Source organism: Stegodyphus dumicola, chromosome 7 (assembly GCF_044657685.1).
Source record: "Stegodyphus dumicola isolate Sdum_Otavi_A_Nest chromosome 7, ASM4465768v1".
NCBI lineage: Eukaryota > Metazoa > Arthropoda > Arachnida > Araneae > Eresidae > Stegodyphus > Stegodyphus dumicola.
The window spans coordinates 46,862,478-46,885,423 of NC_140774.1; the positions used below are offsets into that span (position 1 = coordinate 46,862,478).

The following is a 22,946-nucleotide window of genomic DNA, read 5'->3' on the forward strand; positions in this document are numbered from 1 at the left end:
TCGTAGTAAAAGAAAGTTTTATTACTGATTGCAAGAAAGCCAACGTGAATTGTGGTAGATTTTATTTTTAAGCGCTTTCAGAAGCGCTTTCAGCGATTGAATGCTATCGCCTTCGTCAGCTGCAATTGAATGGAAAGCAGTTTTTAGTTTGTGTTAGCTGTCTTCCATTTAATTGTAGCTAATGAAGGACAAAGTATTCAATCCCTGAACGTGCTTTTGGTCAAATAAATGTTTTGTCAATTAACACATTTTTAATCCGTTTTTCTCACTTACTCACGGTTTTATGAGCTGATAAATGTTAGAAATATTCAGTGTTTTAAAAAGGTTCAGGTTCCAGCTGAAGATTGTTGGAATGCTTTTCTCTTCATTTGCAATAACATCGATAATATAACTTAAACATAAATAATTCAAACTCTTAAATTTAATCATCAGAAAATTTTCAATAAGTTTCTATGAAAAAATACCTTAACTTTAAAAACAGATTACTCTTTTCATCATTTAAAGCATTACGAGGTTTCTCCTTAATAAAGAAGTTTAGATTCTCTTATTTGTTATTGAATTATAATAAAAGACATTAGGGAATTTCACATATTTATCTTCCTTTAATTTTCCAAATAATATATATATGCAAAAGGGGGAAAATGACTGCTTCTCCGTAACTGATCTAATTGCAGACTAAACGAGGGAAGTTGTTCATATAATGGTATGTGTAATACAGATCATCGTTAATGCTATAAACAAAAGAAATTGCAGAAGAATAAATTCCAAATGTAGCATTGATAGTAATTTTAGGGCTCTGTTAACCGGTTCTTTGATTACTAGCATGGGAAAAATTTCAGAAATTAAAACTAAAACATTCTCTTTTAGAAATCATTAGATCTTTTAGGCCTAAATGTTTATTTTTACAAAGAACGCAGAACATCGGTATTAAAATAAATTAAGATTGCATGTAATTTCCGCGATTGAAATTTTTTGTATTACAAGAATATAGAATTATGAACTTTTTAATTTTATTTTAAAACAAGACCATAAATATGTTCCATGTCAAATATTAATGAAAACTAAAACATCGCTTTGCTATAGAGTATAATGTTTTGTTCGAAAGAATGTTTTAGAAGGTATAACTGCTGAAATACATTTTCTATAATTAATTGTTTTATTATATTATATGTCAAAGGATAATCAAAAGCAATGTTTCTCACTTTTCGTAGATGAGCTTCATCGTAAGGAGCTTCATAAACGTATTCCTCTGCTGGCACAATAAATCCCAGCTTCGCTGCATCGTCCAGTGCATCTTTATCATAAAGATCAAATCTCCTGGTTGTAAATCTTTTGTTGACTTCAATATAAATGTAGGAGAGGATCCATTTGCACCAATAGAAGAAATCTGAAATTGATATAAAAACATCCACACACATACTAACCAAACTTCAATAAATGCATTTCTTTGACGTAGGTGTCACATATTTGTAGTTTATAGATAATAATTCTCCAGTGCTTGTTATCGTATACACCGCGTCCGTAAATGTCTTTACGTGGTCTCAATTTGGGTCGTAGATATTGATTTCCAGTTACAAAAAATTTTTAAATGATGCAAATATTCATGCTTGGGCGTATTTAAAATTTTACAAAAATCAATTTTGTAAGTCTAAATTTTCATACCGTTCTCACACAACCTATGTCACAGTTAGCAAAAGTTTACACTCATTATGTAAAATAAAATACGAACCATTTGATTCTCGTGTGACAAAAATTAATCGAGGTATTTAATTTTAAAATTTATAAAAATTTGTGGGCTTCGTTTCATTTCTTAATCAACACCATATATGTTGATTAAGAAATGAATTAGAATAATTTAAAGCTGATTTTTCCTTTCAAATGTCATTGATTGTATTTTTTAATTGTAAAGAGCAACATTCTTCTTTAATTTAGGGAGCAACACATAAGTTATTTTTTATATATGATATGACAAAGCATTTTACCACAAACATGTTATAAGCTTTTAAATGTTAAACTATATTATCAATATTTTTATGCGGTTTTATTACTTTAAAAACATAACTTGTTAATTTTACGAAAAATTCTTTAAACTAAAAATATTTTTAATTCATGCACAAAATGTTAATGTTTGGCTAAATGCCAATAGAAAGACACCAATAGAATGTTTTCTAAAATATGAATTCGATAAATTTCTTACAATAAGATTTCTTTTTTGAAAAAAAAAATTACATTGATCAATATTTTTTACGACAGTTTACATAGCAATGCTAGTCATTTAGTCAATAAACTTTGAAACCTATTTCTGAATTAATATTTCATTTTGAAGTTATGCAAAGATGCAACCATTTTGCTCTTCAGTTTATGTGTGATATTTGAATATGAACTCAAAACTTTAGTACCTAGGTATACCTAATTTTGGGTAGCTGCATGTACATATTAGTAGCTGAATGTTTTGTGCTTAGGTTGCGTATTAAACTGTACATTGAACTAAAAGGTCATTTATTATAAATCTACCAGAAGCTTTGTCAGCAATATAATATGGATAATTTACTATTAATATTGAATGCATAGAAGCAATTATTCATAAAGTGAGTTATTCTCCTCATTATGTCAGAATCTTGCTAGTGGCAAGTGTCTCTCTAGTCTTAGAGCATTCTGAGCACTTGCTCTCTCTAGAACATTTTGCAGATTGAATTCGTTGTGCCCTTTTAATTTTTTGGTTGTACTCTACGTCCTCTGATTCGTTATAGTTGAAGACGATATCGGAGGAGTTGTAGAATCATTGGTTGGTCAGCCTCTTAAACTGGAGGGACTTTCCTGACAAACACAGTACATATTGCTAAAATTTACATTCGTTGTGAAATTATACTTTTCTCATGTCAAGTGGAGTCATTACTGAACAAGTTATTGATTCTGCAATGTCAGACCATGTCATCTCACACTTCATAACAGCTTGAAAATTGTGTCTTTAGGAGAATGCACACATGAATTTCTAATCTTTTTGTAGTCCGCTGCAACCTGATGTAAGAGACCACAAAATGTAACTAATAACGAGTTTGATCCTCTACAAGACAATATTTTAAAATCTGCAGACGATAAAAATCGGCGTACAAAATTTATGCAGTTGTGATCAAACCTTCTAACTACGGAAAAAGGAATTTCGTTTTCATTGTTATTGAACTGCTGCAATAAATATCACAATTTTCCCTCAGTTAAATTATATTTTATAAAATAAATTCATTAAAGAAGAAGTATGTCATATAAAGCTTCTGGCTTCAAGGTTATTTCTAAATGTCATGAAACTTGACAGGAAATAGACACTGAGCGGTAGGCAACAGTAACATTTATCAATTAGATGCTAATAAAGATCCTTTTTGCTTTCTATCTTATGCCTTTCAAAAGATCTAAGAAATATAAAACCCCCATTCGAAGAACAGAGTTTGGACAGAATTTATGCTCAAGCAAGGGGAGAAAATTTAGAGAGCCATCAGGATAAAAAAATTTTCATTTTCTAAAAGAAGAATCTATTGTATAACCCAGACTCGTATGACTCACTACGTCTTCTTTCCCTGAATAGCGAAAATTTCAAAATTTCCATTACACTATTAGCCTTGAAAAGAAGTCTGTCTGACAACTCATTCAAAGAATTTGAATGGAATCGAAGAATCCACATATGTTCCTTAGTTTATTGGTGCCTGTTTCTCATAGCCTTTTGCTTACAATACAGAGAAAAGAAGGGTTGAACATGAAGAAAAACAATATAAAGGCGTTTTCTATGGATGGAATGCGGAACCCTAACTTCAAAAACATAGATGATTTTAAATGCTAATACTTCTTCATTAAAGGTTACATAAATTCTTCAAAAAAATGCGAAAACAGGAAAAGATTTCAATACATGATATCCGTACAGTTCATTATATCCAATTTTTATAGTTTTGAAGTTTGCTATAGTAGTGTAAAATAACAGGAAGTGCAGAGAAAATTGGAAATGACCAAAGGATTTGTTAATTTTACCCGGGGTTCGTTCTCAACAAAAAGCGAGGTTCAATTCTATCAGTTTATATAACATTTTAGTAAGATCCTATTTAACGTATATAAAACTGAGCGAGAAGCTGTTTTTACATCCCTCTCCCCCTACATAACGCTTGCATAAAACAGTTGTGGTTGGCTTTACAAGTTAGTGTAGCAGATCTTTTGAATCGATGTTTTGCTAAATGATATCGTTAGCCAATGAAAGTAAGGGACAGAAGCCCAGTCTCTGACTTTTATAGAAATTCAGGAGAAACAAAACTACTGTGCTTCTAGTTCTATTTTCTATAAAACCAAAGTTTAAAAAAGTACAAAATGTTGGTGTATTTTGTTTAAGTTACAATAGAAATCATAGAAAAAGTTAATTAATGTATTAGGTTTATGTACATTATGATTGGAACAAAATATCAGTTATGTGTCCACTCCGACTTAGTGTCACGAGTGAATTTAATGAATCAAATTTTCGATAACTCTATGCAATACCTCGGGCTTAATGTAACGAATGCAGAATCCGATGTTTATTCTTAGTGCTTCAAGGGCTTGTGGTTTGTTCGCATAGATCACATAGACCAATGATTTCAAATAACTTCACAAAAAGGGAAATCTAAAGAAATTTAAATCACAACTTTTGGGAGGCAAAGTAACAGTTGTATTTCCCGAAATTATTCTTTTGAAAATTTTTTTGTAATATGTCGATAGTAGAGTTAGTAGAGTGACAGATGGCATTGTTCCCCAACCACTTGTCCACAAATAAACATCCTCCTAATTTGACCGCAAAACAATATAATACCATCAAGAGCTATCGTTCGCTAGTCTCTGTAGCAGAATAAATCTCCTGCTGCTTGTTAAAATAAACATCCTCCTAATTTGACCGCAAAACAATATAATACCATCAAGAGCTATCGTTCGCTAGTCTCTGTAGCAGAATAAATCTCCTGCTGCTTGTTTTGAAAAAAATATCCAACGATGCTAATATTAATATATACAATTAATTACCTCTGCAAATGTAAAGGCTTCTCGTGCATGTTTTGTGGATTGTTTTCACACCCAAAAGCGACTACTTTGCTTGTTAACGTATTTTGTATTTAATAATGTAATTTATAGTATTATTTGTATTTATTTGTATTTAATCGTGATGAATTGTAAAAACGTACAAAGTACACTAATAAAAATTAGTGTTAGTGACAACTATATTTTAAGCATTGTTGTAATTTCGTTTTAAAATTCATTTCATTCTTATTGGAATACCCTTTATATTTGAATATATATATATATAAGAGAGAAAGATCAGTTTTTTTCCGTAGTAGTAGTAAGCACGAAAAACCATCTGTGCTCTCCTCGTGAACCACAGGTCTTCCAATTGAGAGCCTAGCTTGTTACCACTTAGATGACGAGAGCACGCACGGGCGAATGCAATAATTCCTTATAAATTCAGTTAAAATGTACCATTTAAGATGTATCATATAAACCATTTAAGAATTCCAATTAAAACACTGTCATCTTTGAGCTGAATAAAATCATAAAATTGCAAATTACTCCTAATAAAGTCAATATCTTACCTGACGGGGTCACTGAAATTAATCCCAAAGCAAACGTGAATGGAATTGTTATGACCGACCCCATAGCGAATCAACCCTTTGAAAACAGATCTTCAAAGTGTATCTGGCACACAGATAATTTGAAAGGATTCCGGAGTTTTATATCTTGACTCAGAAATAAGAGTACAAAAGAAACAATGTAAAGATAAGATTCTATCTTAGTAAGTGAGTACACGTATTGTGCAAACACCTCCAACATATATTAACGCAAGTCTTCGTGACATTTCAGGGTTATATCATATTCGACAACACGTTTGTATGTATATCTGAAGAATATTTACTCATTATGTTACACGAGAGATTACATACACGTATCGATAATATTCACTTATCTGTATGTATTTTGCTCTCTCAGCTAGAGGTCATTGCAAGAAAACTTCTATTGATATGAGCTTTTATTTTATAGTACATATTTTTATATTTTAATAATATATTAATATCTGGCATGAGTTTTAAGAAAATCTTCGCATTTTCAATATTTTACAATAAAAGCTTTAAATTGCAGCTGATTTTATAGTGACATAACGTGATGAAACTCCTAAGTGGCATAACTAGGGCAGAGCATGGGGGGCATCGGTTCCCGAGCGCAGCATTCAGAAGATGCCAAATTGTTGTTAAGAAATTTTTAAATTAATTGTTTTTATTCTTGACAAACAACACGGGGTGCGAAATCTTTAGCTTATAGATCAGTGCTTATTTTAATTTACAATAAGAATCTAAAGTTTTAAAATTAAAACCAAATTTATTTTCTTTTTAACAAGCTATATAAAACACTCTGAAACTCTGCATAGTTTTTGTAAATTGACTGTAAAAGTCACTGGCTTAAAACATCTTTGACTTATTTCAATCTGAAAGCCTTGACAGCTTCTATTTCTTTATAATTTAATTGAAAATTAAACGCAAAATTGCAATTTTAGAATAGTAAAAATATGTAATAAAACTCACCGATTTCAAAGGCAATCAGATATAGGCCCCTATTCTTCAGAACTAAGAAAGAATTTCTATACATATAAAATGAATATCACTTCTTCCACCTTTGCAAAAACATTCTTACTCTTGAAGAAGATTGATCATACTTGAAATAGCTAGAATTTTATCCGAAATATACACTAAGGCTGCTTTAAATGCTTAACTTTCTCTGAAATTTTCTTTTTATGTGTTTGATTTTTGGTAATTGTTATTACACATAACTACTACATAACTATAACTAATAGCGACGTTTTTGTTTGTAAACTTTCATATTTATGGAAAACCATGATGTGTTTTTTCTGTTATGGAAATTTGCTTATGGCATTTAAATCTCTTTATATTAAATTTTGTTAAATATTATTATTTAAATTTCACCCTTTTATATTGCAGTACCAATGTATAATTCATGCTCATATATTTTATCTGTGTGACTTATTTGTCTTTGCAAGCCTCTATTGTATCGTAACTCGTCTACATTGTACCTATGGGGAGTAAAGTTGATGTTCAAAATAAAATAAATAAATATCTTTATAATCAAAAAATCTTATAAAGCTGTTTCAGATCTAATGGAGATTCTTAAAAAATGAGAGTGCAGAAATTTAGTGAATTATACATTAGTACCCTATTAGAAAATACTTTCAATTTTTCAATCTAATTTATTGTTTTTGCAAGGGATACATTAAGGATATTATCTTGTAGATACGTTAAAAGGGTTTGAAACATAATAAGATAAATTTCAATTTTGTTAATTTCAGTGGAAAATGCTATCTCACAAAGGTCTCGAATATCCAGCATTGCTTGATAAAACTCCAAGTTAGGTCAAGGTTAGAAATAGGCGGGCACTTGATAAGGTATCAAACTAATCAAAACGTTTTGTTCGAAAGTTGTATCAGGTGATGACTTTGCATTTAATTTCTTAATACCTGAAAAAATTCTGAATGAAAAGTTACTTTTTGAAGCTATTAAAGTTTGCTTCGAAAGAGTAAATAATATTTGTATTTAAAAATGTATTTATTTTTTATTGAGCTTCAGTATTAATTTATATAGTATGCTGTATTATCGAAATCATACCTGTACCTAGTCTACTTAAATGCATAAATAGTAACTGTGTCTTTGGGACTTACGGTTTTTGCAAAAATGTCCCGGCATATTTGCGGTAAATTCATAATTTTATATTTTTACCTTTTTTAAAGTGAGAAAAACTAAGTTTTTTCTATCGACTTCAGATTATAACACACTAATTTTATTATTCATATCGTCATTATTTACATGAGTTTCGTTGGTTATAATTTAATTCGTTCGAACACTGCTCAACAATTTTTAGTTTTTTCGAAAGATGATGCTCTGTTTCTGACCTGAACAAATAATATACGAATAAAAATGCACTATAAAATCGTTACCTTAGAATAATTACCTTGATTTCATCACGGCTTGGGTTTTCAAATCTGTTGTTACGTACATTATTCGTATGAAAATATCCATTTCGAAGTTATTTCTAACTGTTCTGATGGTTATTGCTAACGGGTTTCATAATCATTTACAACTATTCTCATAGTTATTTCCAACTACACAATTATCTCTAATTATTTTTATACTTATCTCCAATCACATTTTGTAGCTGTTTTCACCTACTGACCCATACTGGAGTATCGCTTCATGTCAAACCAAGAGATTTTTTTTCCCTGCACCCCAATAGAGTGGTACTACATTTTAGCAATAGAAAACATATATTTTTTTCAACATCTGATTGTTCTTATTGTTTCACTCCAAAGAATGTTACATTACCGGTAGCATCTACAACACTGACTTCAAAATCTGCTTTGCCTTGTTTTTGGAAGCCAGTAGTCATGAATCATCGTCAGTAACATCATCTCTGGCTGCTATATATCGCAGTGAACATGTAGGGATTTCGCCTGACAAACAATAGTACACAGCAGGCGACATTCATGTTAATGTCTTTACCTGCACCTTGACTTATGGCCTTGTAGAATGGAATGACATTCAACTTGTATTGCCAACAAGACTTCAGTTTTCGGTCAAGGAAAAATTGTGGGAAAGCGAGACTGCAATGTTCTTCCAAGAAATGGATGCCTGTGTTCGAACCAACACCCTTAGATACATGGTAGGGCATGTTAGGGTGAGTGAGTCTAAGGGTTGTTGGTTCAAACATGGTCACAGCGACATAAATAGGATATCAAGACAACAGAGGACTAAGAATACGAGACACCAGATCTTTCTAAAGAGGTAAATGGAGTATAGTTTTCCGATGCAGCTGATCCAGAATAACAACTCCTACAGAGCACAAAGTGTTATCCTCGTCAGTTTTGCAATCTACAAGGCCGACAGAGGTGTATAGCTTAAGAGGATTCGTACTGATTACATCCATTTCACGACTGAGTAATGTTAATTGAAACACTTACCAAATTTTAGTCCGTATTACCAATTTTATCCAATTTAATTTTATTCACATACAAATTTAACATATTTATTTATTTATTTTTATTCTCATTTGACTATTTATTGCGTATTTAATATCCATTTTACGACATTTAATACAGAATGAAATTATTTCATAGTGTTTTAGAGACTTGATGCTTAATACTAATGACTTGTTTCACCTCAGCAACTTAAAATTTAAATTTGAGTAAACTTACAGTGAAATATGAAATCAATATGAAGAGACTGAACGAACCCTTCGAATGAAGAATACACAATGACCCTTCACTCCAGGAAAACGAATATTGTCATTTATGCGCATGGCATTTCTGACCGTTAAACCACAGCATGTATCCTAACTCGGTAATTAGACATTTTTCATAATAACCAGTCCCATCACATACAGTTTTATTTCGTCTGCAACATCAACAGTGTTTGAGTAAGGCGATTGCTACGGCTGTCTTTTGGTTATATATCGTATGCGTCTGCCACTGCAAAATATTTCAATATATGTGACATTATGATACAGGATACTATTAGATTTCAAACCTACGCGCCCCTAGTACGTATTTTTGCTACCACTGTAGCTAAATTTTCCTTTATGAGGTCTTGGAATCTATTGTCCCTTATAACATGGTCTAGGTCAGATGAAATTCTAAATATTACTCCATGCGTATCAGTGGTGGAAATAAGTCTAAATTCTTTAATCCATGATATGCAGCTTCAGCTATTTCCACCACTGATGGCTACATGCCACAATGATTTCTTCATATTTCGAAAGCTGGTACGAGCCTTAATTTCAACTATTTTCTCCTCGTGTGTTATCCATTGTGTAATAAATATGGCTTTAACCGCATAAAAATCCTTGCCAGTGAGGCTTAATCCAAATTTATCAATCCAGACACGTTTAAAAATAATATGAATCTAGTGCTGGAAGAAAAAAAAAGTTGCGCAATATTGTTAGTCTTTAAATATTATGCTCCATTTTGCATCTGCCAAAATTATCCTTGGGAAACTCCTTTTTAAATAAAAAAAAATCCTTTCTATTTCAGTTAATTAAAGATTTAAATTCTAATTCTTATTTATTTCATGTCAATAGACACATTAAGTTTTGATTTGTTTTAATCTTTGTGTTCATTTTTTTTTCTGTGTTCCATTTCCTTTCAGTAGACAAAATGTCACTGTAGTAGAAACTTTTCGAAATTTTTCGTCTGATATGAATTCGTTACTGATATAACCGAAAACGCACTGAGGGGGACTTGGAGTCTGAGACTGAAAGACCAGATCAAACAGCTGTTTCTCGGCTAACCAGCGACAAATTAAAAAGTATGTTCTTTGAACATGGTTTGCAGGATCGCTGATGAATTGTTCTTTATATTAGATGATAGAAGTCTAAGAAAAAATAATAAGTGCAATGTAATTTAAGAAGCATTCGTTCTTCTTAATATTCTATTGGCAACTTTCAGCGGCAAAAACTGTCCTTTTTGAATCTAGTTTCCCCTTTACTTTTTTTTTTTTTGGTATAGATAACAACTATCTTTACTGTGACTTGTTTATGTTGTGTTTCCCTTCCTTATTTATATAACAATGATTTTAAGTGCACCTTTACCTATGATATGTGAGTTATGAATCCAAATTGTTTAAAATTTATTTACTCGTTTCAGATGTTAAACTGGAACTTAAATGCAAACAACAGGTTAAAACTACCTTTCTAATTTTTTATTTTTATACTTTATTTCATTTGCTTCAACTTATCACAAAATCTTATTTGTAGTTTTGTTCTACTAGTTTCACTGTGCTTTTTCAGCAGTTCATCTTTTTTAAACTAATCAGTACAGTTTTGTTCTGATATATTTAAATTATTTTCTAGTAATGAATATATTTCCTTTCGTATACAGAGAAAGAAGATAAACGTGTTATTGTAGTATTTGCTTACTTTTTGACTTCTTTTTTACACTTATCATTAAATTTCAATCATATCAATAATCATATAGTACTTGCCACATCAAGTCTCGTGTTTAATTTCGAATCTTTTAAGAAAAAATCTCTGCTCAGTTAATGGAAGAATAAAAATGGTTTCACAAATTAGATCTATATTTTCTAATTTCTTGTAGGCATATATTTTTTCCTTATTTAATTTTCGTCTCTACATGTGGTTAATTTCCATAATTAAACTAAACTGAAAATTAATTTTGAAGTTTCAATCCATGTTTAAAATTTATTAAAATGCAATTTTGTCACAAACGATAGTTACTTAAAGTTTTATTGTTATATAATCTGTAAGTTAACAACAGTTACAATTATTTTCATAAAATGAACTATGCTATTCATTTTTCCAGAATGACAGAAATATTTTATAAATTGTAAAATAGTTTAATAGTTATATTCTGATATGAAATTGATATTCATGAGAATCAATTATTTAATATAATTATTTTTATGTAATTTAACTGTATTTAAGCGAAAGTGAAAAAAAAATGTCATGAAGTATAATTTCTATGATGATTGTACACAAGCATGGACTACTTCGTTGCAGTACATGAGAATGTATTCTGTTCAATAGAAATGTAGTATTTACTATGGTAAATGCTAGAATAATATAGTTATTATTTTCACTAAAATGATAAAAGATGAATTATTTTCTTATCAAGGTGGAAATGTTCCATAAATTATGAATTTTTAATTATTGTGTTATAATACAAAATTTATATCATGTGAATCAAATAATGACAAAATTTATATTTAATATGATCTAACTGCATTTACATTCAAAGAATCATTTGAAGAACGTTCATGCAGTGCAGTTCCTGTAATGATTATGCATGAAAATATCCGTTTTGCAAATCCAAATTACGTGTTCTCCGGACGTGGTATCTTTTGTAATATGCCTTTGTAGCCATCAAGTCGTACATAATCTCCTATAATAGAAAAATTAAAATAAGATGCATTTTAACAGTGTTGATTTAATTTAATATAACACTCTCAAGACACAATTATCACAAATATTTAATATGCAAAATCACGTATAATTAAGAACTTCGTCCAACCACTTAAGCTCATATTGATTATTGAAATATAAATACTATACTGATTTCAGGATATTCACTAGCACTGGATGATATTCTGCTACTGTTTATCAAAGCGCATATAGTTTAATAGATTTTCAAGACACAGGTCCTCGAGTGTCGGTGTCAAGGTAATTTTTGGTAAATCGAAAAAGTTCTGAAAAATTCTTTTTGTATTACATCTCACACAGACGCATTCAAGAAATTATTGTAAGAAACTTTACCAATTTTTTTATTAAAAAGGTTATCCTATGCTAGGAAAAATTGTTTAAGGTTTGTTTTTAATATTGCCAATGTCAATTGGGAAGGAAATGTGAAAATATTATATTATTTAGATTAAATATTAAAGCTAGCTGTACATTTTGTTTTTGTCGAAGGGGTAAATGGGAATAAGTAATAAAAGTTTTCCCCATCAAGATAGGCATTATTAATACGCTAAACATTTATTTCTCCGATGGGATAATCTTTGAAATGAAATTTTTTTCAAAAAAATTTCTTATAATAATTTATTAAAAAATTAATCCTTTGCAGCTCAAGTGTAGAAATTAATAAATTATTTTTTCTATATTTTATTTATTCTTAAAGTTATATATTTGGTTTTTCAAGATTATATATATAGAGAGAGCATATATATGTAAGCTATAAAATATGAAAGATAAGTACTAACAAAATTACTAACTTAATTGACAACAGACGTTTTAATTCCTAATTTTAACTTATACACAACCCCTTCACAGCATCTCTGTACTGGGTCACTGACGTCATTAGTATCCTGCAGTAATAGGCAATGCTGTAAACTTTTACTCAGTCGCTGTTCGGGATTCAAACAAAGCATTCCGAACTTATAAATAACTCCAGCTGCTTAATACGCATCCCTTTTTTCCTCTTCTTTCGCTTAGCTAGCATATGTTCGCCGCCCTGCAATTTCACTTATCATTCTAAAATTGTAATCGTATCGTATATAAAATTGTGGGGTCCAGACTGAACACATTGTGCTGAGTAATTGCTACAGAATATGTTTCTAAAGAATTGTTTCTGTCCAGAAATAAAATATTTCAGAATTCCAGTCTACGACCCAGCCAGTTTTAATTTCATTATCCTCTGGCGATGACTGAAAAGTTATTGGTGTCTTCTCTACTAAGTTCTCTCATCGTACCACCAAATTATTACATTTATATATGGTGTGTTTACTCTTTCTTCAAATATCACTTGCTCAAAAGATCTCGAAAAACTCAGAACTAATAAATTCCCAAATGAATTCAGATACGTAAGCAATACATCACCTGTCTGAAATTTTCTTGTCGCTCCTTGTAATCCTGCAATGCAAGGTATACCATATTCTCGACTGACAACAGCTCCTACGAAAGTTATCAAATAGATTATAGAATTACATAATGTAATAATAAAGAATAAATATTCTGAATAATGTAACACATGAAAAATTTTTATGATAGCACTTAGACCGAGTACATATAAATTATGTATTAGAATTGTGTTATGATACATTTCATTATTATTTCTTGAATACAGTTATTATTTAAGTTATTGTGCAATATACCATGTGATATTAGTCCTCCCAATTCCGTAACAACTCCAGCCAGTGTGGGAAAGTAAGGGGTCCAACCAATATCTGTGCCGTATGTGAGAAGAATTTCTCCAGGCTACAATGAAAGAAACAATTTACTTTTAGGCAATGAGAGAAATATAGATTACATTATGGTAACAGAATACCCGGGTTTCGTTTTGCCACGAATACCATCTGTTTTTTCGGTACAACAGGTTTTGAAAAGTAGTATATATATATATATATATATAAAATGTTTCGCGCTAAGAATTTTATTTTGAGCATAATGCAGTTAAGATACTTTATTCTATACAAAAAGGTATGTATATATGCATATGTATGCAAAAAGGTATGTATATATGCATATTTATGCAAAAAGGCATGTATAGGATACTTCATAGTTGCACCATACAGCAAATTCCTTCATGTTTCTTTTTGTTTTTTTAGAATGGCGCTTTAGTAAAAACTTTAATCTCTTTTTCATAATTTTAAAGTGCGAGCTCGAACCAGAACGTTATAGACAAGAAGCATTTGGCCTTGCACTGAGAGCAAACATTTCGCGTACCGTTTAAGCATCAGGTTAGATAGCTACAGTTCCCAGTTTCTAACGAAACTAATTTGGCGTTTCAAACGTCGATGATATTCGCCATCATAAGATTGCTCGAACACCGCAACGACTTATTTCTCTTCATCTCTCATAGTTTTATGTGTAGAGAGATGAATTATTCTATCTTTCGAAGCTTTAGTTCATCCTCATATGTCCCTCCATACAATGGGGCACGCACAAACCTCCTTTAGCGCAGCCGAAGAATATAACATATATTTACCTACCCATACATCAAGGCAGGAACATATGGCCTCAGTATATTTTCACCTATAGTTATAGTGCTATATCATGCATAATGGGCTTGCGAATTAAGTAAAAATTATTGCATCGGCATACTAAATAGAGGAAACAGACTTGTAGCTAGAAGAACATTTCATAGTGATGTAAAGGTGCTGACCTATACATTACTATGATCATTACATGGCTTATGCAAGTCAGCTACTTTTCGAAAAGACAGAAACCTTCAGATGGATGCCCCGACATAAAGGCACCTTTATGTATGGCAAGATCTAATTTAAAAAAAAAACATCCTGCATAAGGGTACGAAAAACTATATTCCGGTACACCAGAATATAGTTCCAGGTTATTCCAGTGTCTATTAGCTATTCCGATCAGAGACGCAAATGGAATATCTGTTTGCATACAATGTAGCATCTTTATGGAGGTTAATTGTTTCATGTTAAAATCTGATCTGAAGAGGAGTGCGGATACTTTTATCTTGTATGAAAATTTCTGTCTTTTCAAAAGTAGACTAAGTTTCATAAAGGTTCCGTCGTTTTTATGATAAGGCATTGTTGTGAAGGCATACCTCGGCTTGGCCTCGAAACACCAGTGCTATTTCGATCCCAGTTATGGGGAATGGGATAAACAAACGAAAGTTTTTTACCTTAGCTGATACATTCTGCGTTTCGAAAAGCGGATGATATTCGTCTAATAGATAGTATCACCACTGCAACGACATGCTTCTTTATAGCTGGATGGCTATGTACCTCAGGCATGGTCGCTGTTCACAACCTTCACATTATGTAAGCTGAGTGGATTTTACCTTATTCGATACGGATTCTCTAATATTAGAGTATTATTATTATTTTCTTTACCATAACTCTTACTTAAGACATCTAATGTTTAGTCCCTTAGCAAGGAATGCTAGTGAGGATTCCAATATTTATGCTAGATTTGAATTATTTTACCCATCAATAGACTGCACTTCTTACCTTATTACGCCTACGATGTAATTTTTGCAAGTAGCTAATTTAGATCTGAGCGAGCGTTTGGCATATATGGGCCATATGTTATCAAATTATTGCTAGTGCTGATAATCTTCAAGCATATACTTTTTGTTCTTTCATGGCTATAAATCATTGTATGCCTATAAATTAATAAAATTTTCTAACCTTTAAATGAGAGGCTTCTTCAAGATTCAGAGCAACCCGAACGGCTCCTTCAGCAACGCCCTGACTGACTGGAACCCCTGAAAAATTTTATATATAATCATGTTTTAAATGTGCCTGGATCATTTAAATTTATATTAATTATTTATTATTTTTAAATACATATATATCATTTAATATTTACATTACGTGTCATATCATGTTACCTGTCATGGTAAAATCTTCACTTGTAGGGATGATGGGTTCATCTATCAAGTTAACCTAAAAGTAAGTAAATTTAAATAATTAAATATTTTAAGAAATTTAGAGTTACAAAGACAATTAATTATAAACATTCACATCTCAATTCCGTTTACGTTTCTAAGCAGGAACGTCTAAATAAAGTAATTAAACTAGTTTGGTTTGAGCAAAATATTTCATTTCCATTTCCTTAAGTTGAAAAGGAAAGCCGAATGAATTTTTGTTATTTTGTACAAGTAAAATAAAACAAATAATACACTAAAGAAGGTCCGAAAGCTCACAACTGCGATACTCTCCATCAAAACTGGGATGGAGTTTCTTGTACTTAGCCTAAATTGTACAATCAAATCCAATCCAAAAGAGCTTAAATATTATAATATATATATATATATATAATTCAAATAAATAGAAAAAAAGAATGTGATTTAAATAAAGGAATGGAAAGGAGGATAATGCTTCCGAATAAGGTCAATTATTTAACTGGCATTGCAATTGCAAAAGATAGCATACCATAAGGACAGTAGTGATCACAATAAAAATAATATTTTAGTCTATCGGCCAAAAAACGATAATATTTCGTATCATTTTGAGAATATTTGGATCAAATATTTTTTGTCAATAGGCTACTCTATGTCAGTAAAAAAAACTTCCCCTTCGATTGTTCGATTTATTTCACCAATTACAGCATCTCTTGTCATAAACGACATTGGCATTACATGGCACCTAAAAGAACTCTAGTTGTTACACGATTGGCAAAAACAACGATCTAAGAGAGAAGATCTGTGCTCTATCCCCTTCAATAGCACATTGGACAGTGAACAACAATCAGCTCCTAGTTTTATTTCATACCACATAACAACTATAAAAATATTCCGTACTAAGCCGAAGTACGTAGACATACAAATGAAATTCTCCCACGAATATATACCAAATGTATAACGTGATTTATACCTATACGATGCATAAGAAGTTCATGCTAGGAGAAACGGTTCTCCCCCACCACTTTCCAAAAACCAATAACTGCAAATAGTAGTGAAAGTGTATGTGGGAAAGAAGATCCAGAATTTTTACCTAATCAAGTGTCCATAGACTGTGGGCTAACACATCAAGTTTCATGTTAACAACACAGCAAGCTTCAAAAGCTAAAAAAGTAAAAATGTTATTGGCAGTGTATGCGTTAATGCATATCTGTTCTGCTTCACAGTATATGCAGCCACCATAATCTCGATGGGTGGTATTCGCTCCTCCAAAAGCTTTTAAAGACTGAGACTAAGCTCTGTACCTTACATCTACATATACTCGTGTGTAAATTGTGCCGCCGAAGAATTGTACAAATATTCAGAGTCGAATACATAGCGTACACGTGGGTGTCTGCACGTGAGCTCTGATTGTGATGGGGATATAAGCCCACGAGGGGTTTAAAGCTATAGCAATGAGAAGAACATTTTAAGGAAAAACCTTAACCTCATGCAATATTCTAGTCCATGAAGTATTTTTAAAATTAAAAAAAATTAACTTAACCTATAACCCAGAAAAGAGAATTAGATTATAAAATTTTCCTTAAAATCAAAAAGGATGTCTTTGTCTTCTATCAACAAAAGCACGTACTTGCAGCTGATGTGAAAGTCTAGCAACACCGTGCTGATGTTTATTAACTACGTTTTCGAAAATTTATTTTTAGATTATCGGATTCAGATAATTACTCTCTCCCAAGATATCTATAGTGTTTAAGTCCGCTCTCGGAATACATCTATAGTGTTTTAAGTTCTCTCTCGCAATACATCTGCAGTGTTTAAGTTACTTGAAAAAGGTAAATACAATGTTATATCGAATCATGATCATTTTCTGCTATTACAAAAAAAAAAGAGAGCGCTAATTTCACTATCCAAATTACAAATGTATAAAAATTTTGAGACCATTGCAAATTTGAGAAATAAAATGTATGAAAACAAAAAAATAAATAAATTTTATCGATGAGTTAAAATCACTTTGCAGCGGATAATCGATTATCAAGGTTTTAATATTCATTCATTCTCACAGGTCTTATTATGTAAATATAATGATTATCGCTTATGAATGCTTTATCTAATGATTTCATTAAGTTCTAATTTCAGTCCCTGATTTGAAAGAAATTATTAACAGAAATTGATTTATTTAAAAAAAGAGGGAAAATTGAACTTACAGGCTTGGGTATACCTTTCATAATTTCTAGGAAAATATACTTGTTTATTACCGGATGTCGCCTTTGCCTCTGAGTCGCCCTGGAGAAGAAATATACTTCAAAACATTTGTCGTAAGATATATCTTATGAAATAAAATATATAAAAATATTGGATATTTCTAATAACAGTTAACCATAGTATTTTAAGTTCTACAGATCATGAATTTCATTAAGTTGTTCTATTTTCAATATTTTATACCCAGACCGGAAAGGGCTTAATGACACGTGATTACCGTACCGAAGGGCCCGGTTTTGTGTCCCAGAGAAGGCATGGATGTAAATTGTCAGTCCCTTCATAGGAAGCAACGATTGCCCGCTTATTAGGCGCCTCCATAATAAAGTGACCACCGCTTCCAGCCTTACTAGTGGCCAATGCCATTAATGGCTAGTGCCTCCCATTGGGAGGAGAAGGAGAATATTTTGTTCTTTATCATTGTTAAATTGCGTAAATATGTTTATTCTTAAATAATTATCAAAATTAATATATAGTAATGTATCTGCTATAATGCATAAATTATCGCATATTTCAGTGTATAAGCCAATAACGTTTAGCAGCCGTTATGCTCCTGAAATATGGCATTTGGCTTATATACGAGTTCAGAATGATTTACATATAATTCTGCCGAAAAAAAAAAAAAAAAAAAAGGATTTTATAGAAGCGAAAAAATTTATTTTTATTTTTTTAATATTAATGCACCTAATTATTCAGTAACGCTGATCATTATAAAATCATAAACGTAAGATTACAAAATAAAAAGAACATTCATTAACAAAACAGAATACAAAGGGAGTTAGCACACCGTGCAACCCAAAGTAAAAACTTCCAGGACAATAGCAGCCTCTCCACATAGATATAGCTAGTTGTAATTGCTAGTAATGAATCTTTCGCTCGGCTTATAATTCGCTGCCGAGGCATAGTTTCCGAGCGGCACACAGCTAATTGGTATTGAATTGAACATTTTGGTAACGATTGTTGAAAATCGTTTTTTACTGCAAGCAAGTTGAAGTGAATGTAATTGTCTTTCATTGCACTATTATCATGACTGCCGTCTGAATTAAGGAAAATGTCATCTTTGTCTATAGCATAACTGATGCAACACTTTTTTAAACGCCAAAATGATCTTTTCTGGCCTATTTTTCGAATAGATGAGGCAGTTTTCGATAAAGATAATAATGTAAAAGTAATTCACCACATTAAGTTGAAGATTTATACAGCTTTTATTAGCAGTTTTCATACTTTTTCGTTTTTAAACACAGAACCTCTAACATTTATATTTTTTGTGGAAGCTCGTGCCATGGACAACCTTCCTTTAAATAGTTTCTTCTTTCTACCAAAATTTGAATATCGCGCGCGCTAGAAATTCACATTCCGGCAGGGAAATAGAAATGAAGGAGACAGGGTAAATTAACTGGTTAGAAAATTAAATGTGACCTTATACGTTAAATAAGTATTTAAAATGTATCAGTATTGGGTACATTTTATGTGGAAAATGAAAAGAAATCATTATCATCATGAAAATTTTAATAATAAATATAGATCTTCATAATTACTTTAAGTAACATTAAAAATAGGAAAAGAATATTAATGATTTTAGATCCTCAGTTTTGAGGCTCAGACAGCTTATGTATTTATTTATTTATTTTGATCTGATCTGCGGAGCATCTAGAAGAGTTCATTTAACCGCAGAGTTCTGCAGCAAAAATGGATTAGAAGACTATTGGTCATTGACATAAATTCTTAGTTATTGAATATCACTAGAATCAGTTTTCATCATTTAACAAAATTCTTATGATTTGATCCCTGACATAAATTCTTTCCAATAGGTTATCATTTATGATAAAAACTTTCTTCAATAATATAGCATTATAATTTTATTAATTTTTGTACATAAAACTACTAATTAAGTATGTTAGTTGCATTTTATTGGTTTAATTCGCTCATTGTTCTTCAATTAGGAAATAATTCCTATTGCCATTATTGCTGCAGATAACATAGATGATGAAATTACTTCTTAATTATTCCAAAGCTTGAGAAAAATATTTACAGAATTAATGATACGCAAATCATAGATCATTGTATTATCTTTCTTCATATTTGATATTACTCATTTAGGCACTGTAGTAAATACGATACTTTAAATAATAAAACATCATCGAAAGGAGCATCAAAACTCCGGCAGAGTGAAAATATAAACAGTTCACAATTGCTCAGTCAGGCAAGTTCTCTCAGGATGGCATTGGTTGCGATATCTGTAAACGTCATATGTTGCGTCATCTGGAACGTAATCGCCGTTTTCAGTTGTCGTCATTTTTAGCTGATGCATACATGATCTGTATGCGTTAGTGAATGCATGTCAACTAATAATGACGTAAATCAAGTAGGTTACCAGTAAACATCATGAAAAGAGTTTTTGATCTTTTATATCTGTCATCCACAGTAGGATCGTAATCTGCTAAGAGGGTTGATATTTTTGTAAAATGAAGCAGCCAACCTTTGAGAAAACCACGAAGGAAATGAATTCGAAGATAAAGTATAAGAAATGCAGAGCATTATAATTTCTATTTAATTAAACAAATTCCTTAGAACAATTTGTTGAATTGGTTTACAAGCCACTCATAAGGTTTTTATCGTCTAAAAATTAGTTGTTGAAGAGTAAAACAGGATTAAATAAGCAAGAAACTGAAACACAGCGATAACAGAATACATAAGTTATTATAACATTAAGAGTTTCTAAGAATTTTAGAACAATGCATTTAAGAAGGAGCCCGTTTAATGCATTCAGTTGCCTCTAAATAGATATACAAAAACTTGAATACGTGATACAAATATTTTATCTAGAAACTCTGTCACAATTTGCAGATCGTAGACGCGCAATCAATATAACATTGAATTTTTCTTAATAAAAGTGACAAATTAAAGCCTTCTGTAGATTACTAATACAGCGCTAATAAATTATTGTTCACAGGTTTATTGTTTATTAACTTTTTTAAAAAATACAGTTAACTTCCGAATTACAAAGGTAATACGGAGGACAAAGCCCACGGCTAACTCAAAATCCTAGTTAATCGGAGGGCAGTTGAAAGACACAAGAAAGAGGAATAATCCATATTATAATTAATAGAAAAATACTATTAGCAATTTACCTGCATTTTTCAAGCAGTTTAAAGATGAAAAAGCTGGTTTGACTTCGCAAATCAAATCCCTTTTCAAACACATAAGGAACACACCAGAAAAATACACATCATTGGAATGTTATAAATAATTATACCATCCACTAACATTGCTACTAAACCACTTATTTTTGTTTAAAATTTTCTTTTGAATTTTTCTTCTACAGTTTTATTTTATGCTGATAGTTTTTGACGGTAGTTTTTCCATCGTATCACAATAAAGAAATTTTTCATATTTTAAACAGAACTCGGTTAAACAGTAACGTGCTAACCCGCTCCCAGTTAATTATGAGTTCACTGTAATGCAAGGGTCTCCTTCTTTCAAGTTTGCTACTAATTTGGTGAACTTAAGTAAGATAACATTTATTTCCAATTTTTAAAATAATTAATTTAAATGCATTAAACTGGAATATATATTTAATTGTTACTAGTCATTTAAGCATCTGTAAGAGCAAAAGTAATGACCTAAAACAAAAGAAAATACTCAAATGCTGCAATAAAATTTTCGTCCAGAAAATTTAAAAATACTATAATATGGGAAAAAGCAAGCCTAAGGATTAAAATTATTCTATTAAGAAATAAGATCCAAAAGCAGTACCTGGCTATTATTTTGGGTGACCTTGTATTCAACAACTCTTTAACCTCATCAAGAGTCATGAAGAACAGGAGGTCTTCCTCAGGAATGCGTCCTTCCGACACCATCAGTTTTGCGAGATGTTTAAACGCTTTCCTCCATTCGTCAAATCCTTTTACCATAAGAGACTGCAGCATAACATAAAGGTACTTCAATGCAATGTTAGAATGCATTAAAATAGCGTAATAATTAGTTTTGAACTTTTCACTAAGCTAAATATAATTTTTTGGACAAATTATGCATAATAGACACAAATAGTATAAGTGGCATGATTCGAAAGCTGCTGTAAATTACATTGGCCTTCATAATCAAGTATGTGCAATCGAAACCCGCTATAAGAGGTGAACATGAAAGAAAAGTAATGTAAAAATGTTTTCCTTTATGGATGGAATATGAGATGTGGATTCTAACATCTTAAATCCACATAATTGCCGAGCTAAGGATTTTGTTGTTCAAACTTGGAAAAATACAAAAAACAGAAAACAAAATTCAAACGAAGATATCAATATAGTTCTTTATATCCTTATAATAATACATGTATTATCTTATTTTCATACCATTGAATGTTCCCTATAGCAGTATAGAATAAGATTTTAGTGAACAGGAAATTGAACGAGATCAAAAGATTCACTCATTATACCCACGGCATTGTCATAAGCCGGGTTATTTACAGTAGAGTTCGACTGTGAGAGCAAATACTTCCTCCGAAGAAGGACAATTATGTTATAGTAATAGGTTTAATTAATAGCTGGATGAAAAAACTTTTAATAAATTTCAGTTCACGAGATATCGTTGAGATTACCTTTGAAGCTTCCCGATTTCGGACAGCTCGATGACTAAGAGGCAATACAAATTTTAGCATCAATCTGAAAAATTAATATATATATTTATTAAACATTAAGCCTATATACATATGTAATAAATTCTGAAAACAAAGTAAAACATAAAAACAATTCCATATAGTGTGCGACATCTGAAATCAAATCTTAGCAACTTATTCCAGTAATCATTATTACATTTA

General features: G+C 31.1%; 2 protein-coding genes across 4 annotated transcripts in view; both read right to left on the reverse strand.

Annotated features, from left to right (window-relative positions):
* The window catches only part of LOC118181218 (uncharacterized), a 75,025-nt gene extending 69,282 nt beyond the window's left edge, over positions 1–5,743 (reverse strand). For all 3 annotated transcript variants that reach the window (XR_004756846.2, XM_035350301.2, XM_035350300.2), the window contains exons 1-2: positions 5,589–5,743; positions 1,203–1,387 (exon numbers count right to left, since the gene is read on the reverse strand). Coding sequence is in view for 2 of the 3 variants with exons in the window: in XM_035350301.2 (XP_035206192.1) it covers positions 1,203–1,387; positions 5,589–5,652 (249 nt within the window). In the remaining variant the exon portion in view is untranslated. The remainder of the gene's footprint in view (positions 1–1,202; positions 1,388–5,588) is intronic.
* Positions 5,744–11,756: 6,013 nt separating this feature from the next.
* The window catches only part of LOC118181217 (uncharacterized), a 119,616-nt gene continuing 108,426 nt past the window's right edge, over positions 11,757–22,946 (reverse strand). The window contains exons 33-40 of the mRNA XM_035350298.2: positions 22,728–22,791; positions 21,890–22,053; positions 18,082–18,160; positions 15,866–15,920; positions 15,663–15,739; positions 13,656–13,758; positions 13,381–13,455; positions 11,757–11,950 (exon numbers count right to left, since the gene is read on the reverse strand). Coding sequence (XP_035206189.2) covers positions 11,883–11,950; positions 13,381–13,455; positions 13,656–13,758; positions 15,663–15,739; positions 15,866–15,920; positions 18,082–18,160; positions 21,890–22,053; positions 22,728–22,791 — 685 coding nt within the window. The 3' untranslated portion in view covers positions 11,757–11,882. The remainder of the gene's footprint in view (positions 11,951–13,380; positions 13,456–13,655; positions 13,759–15,662; positions 15,740–15,865; positions 15,921–18,081; positions 18,161–21,889; positions 22,054–22,727; positions 22,792–22,946) is intronic.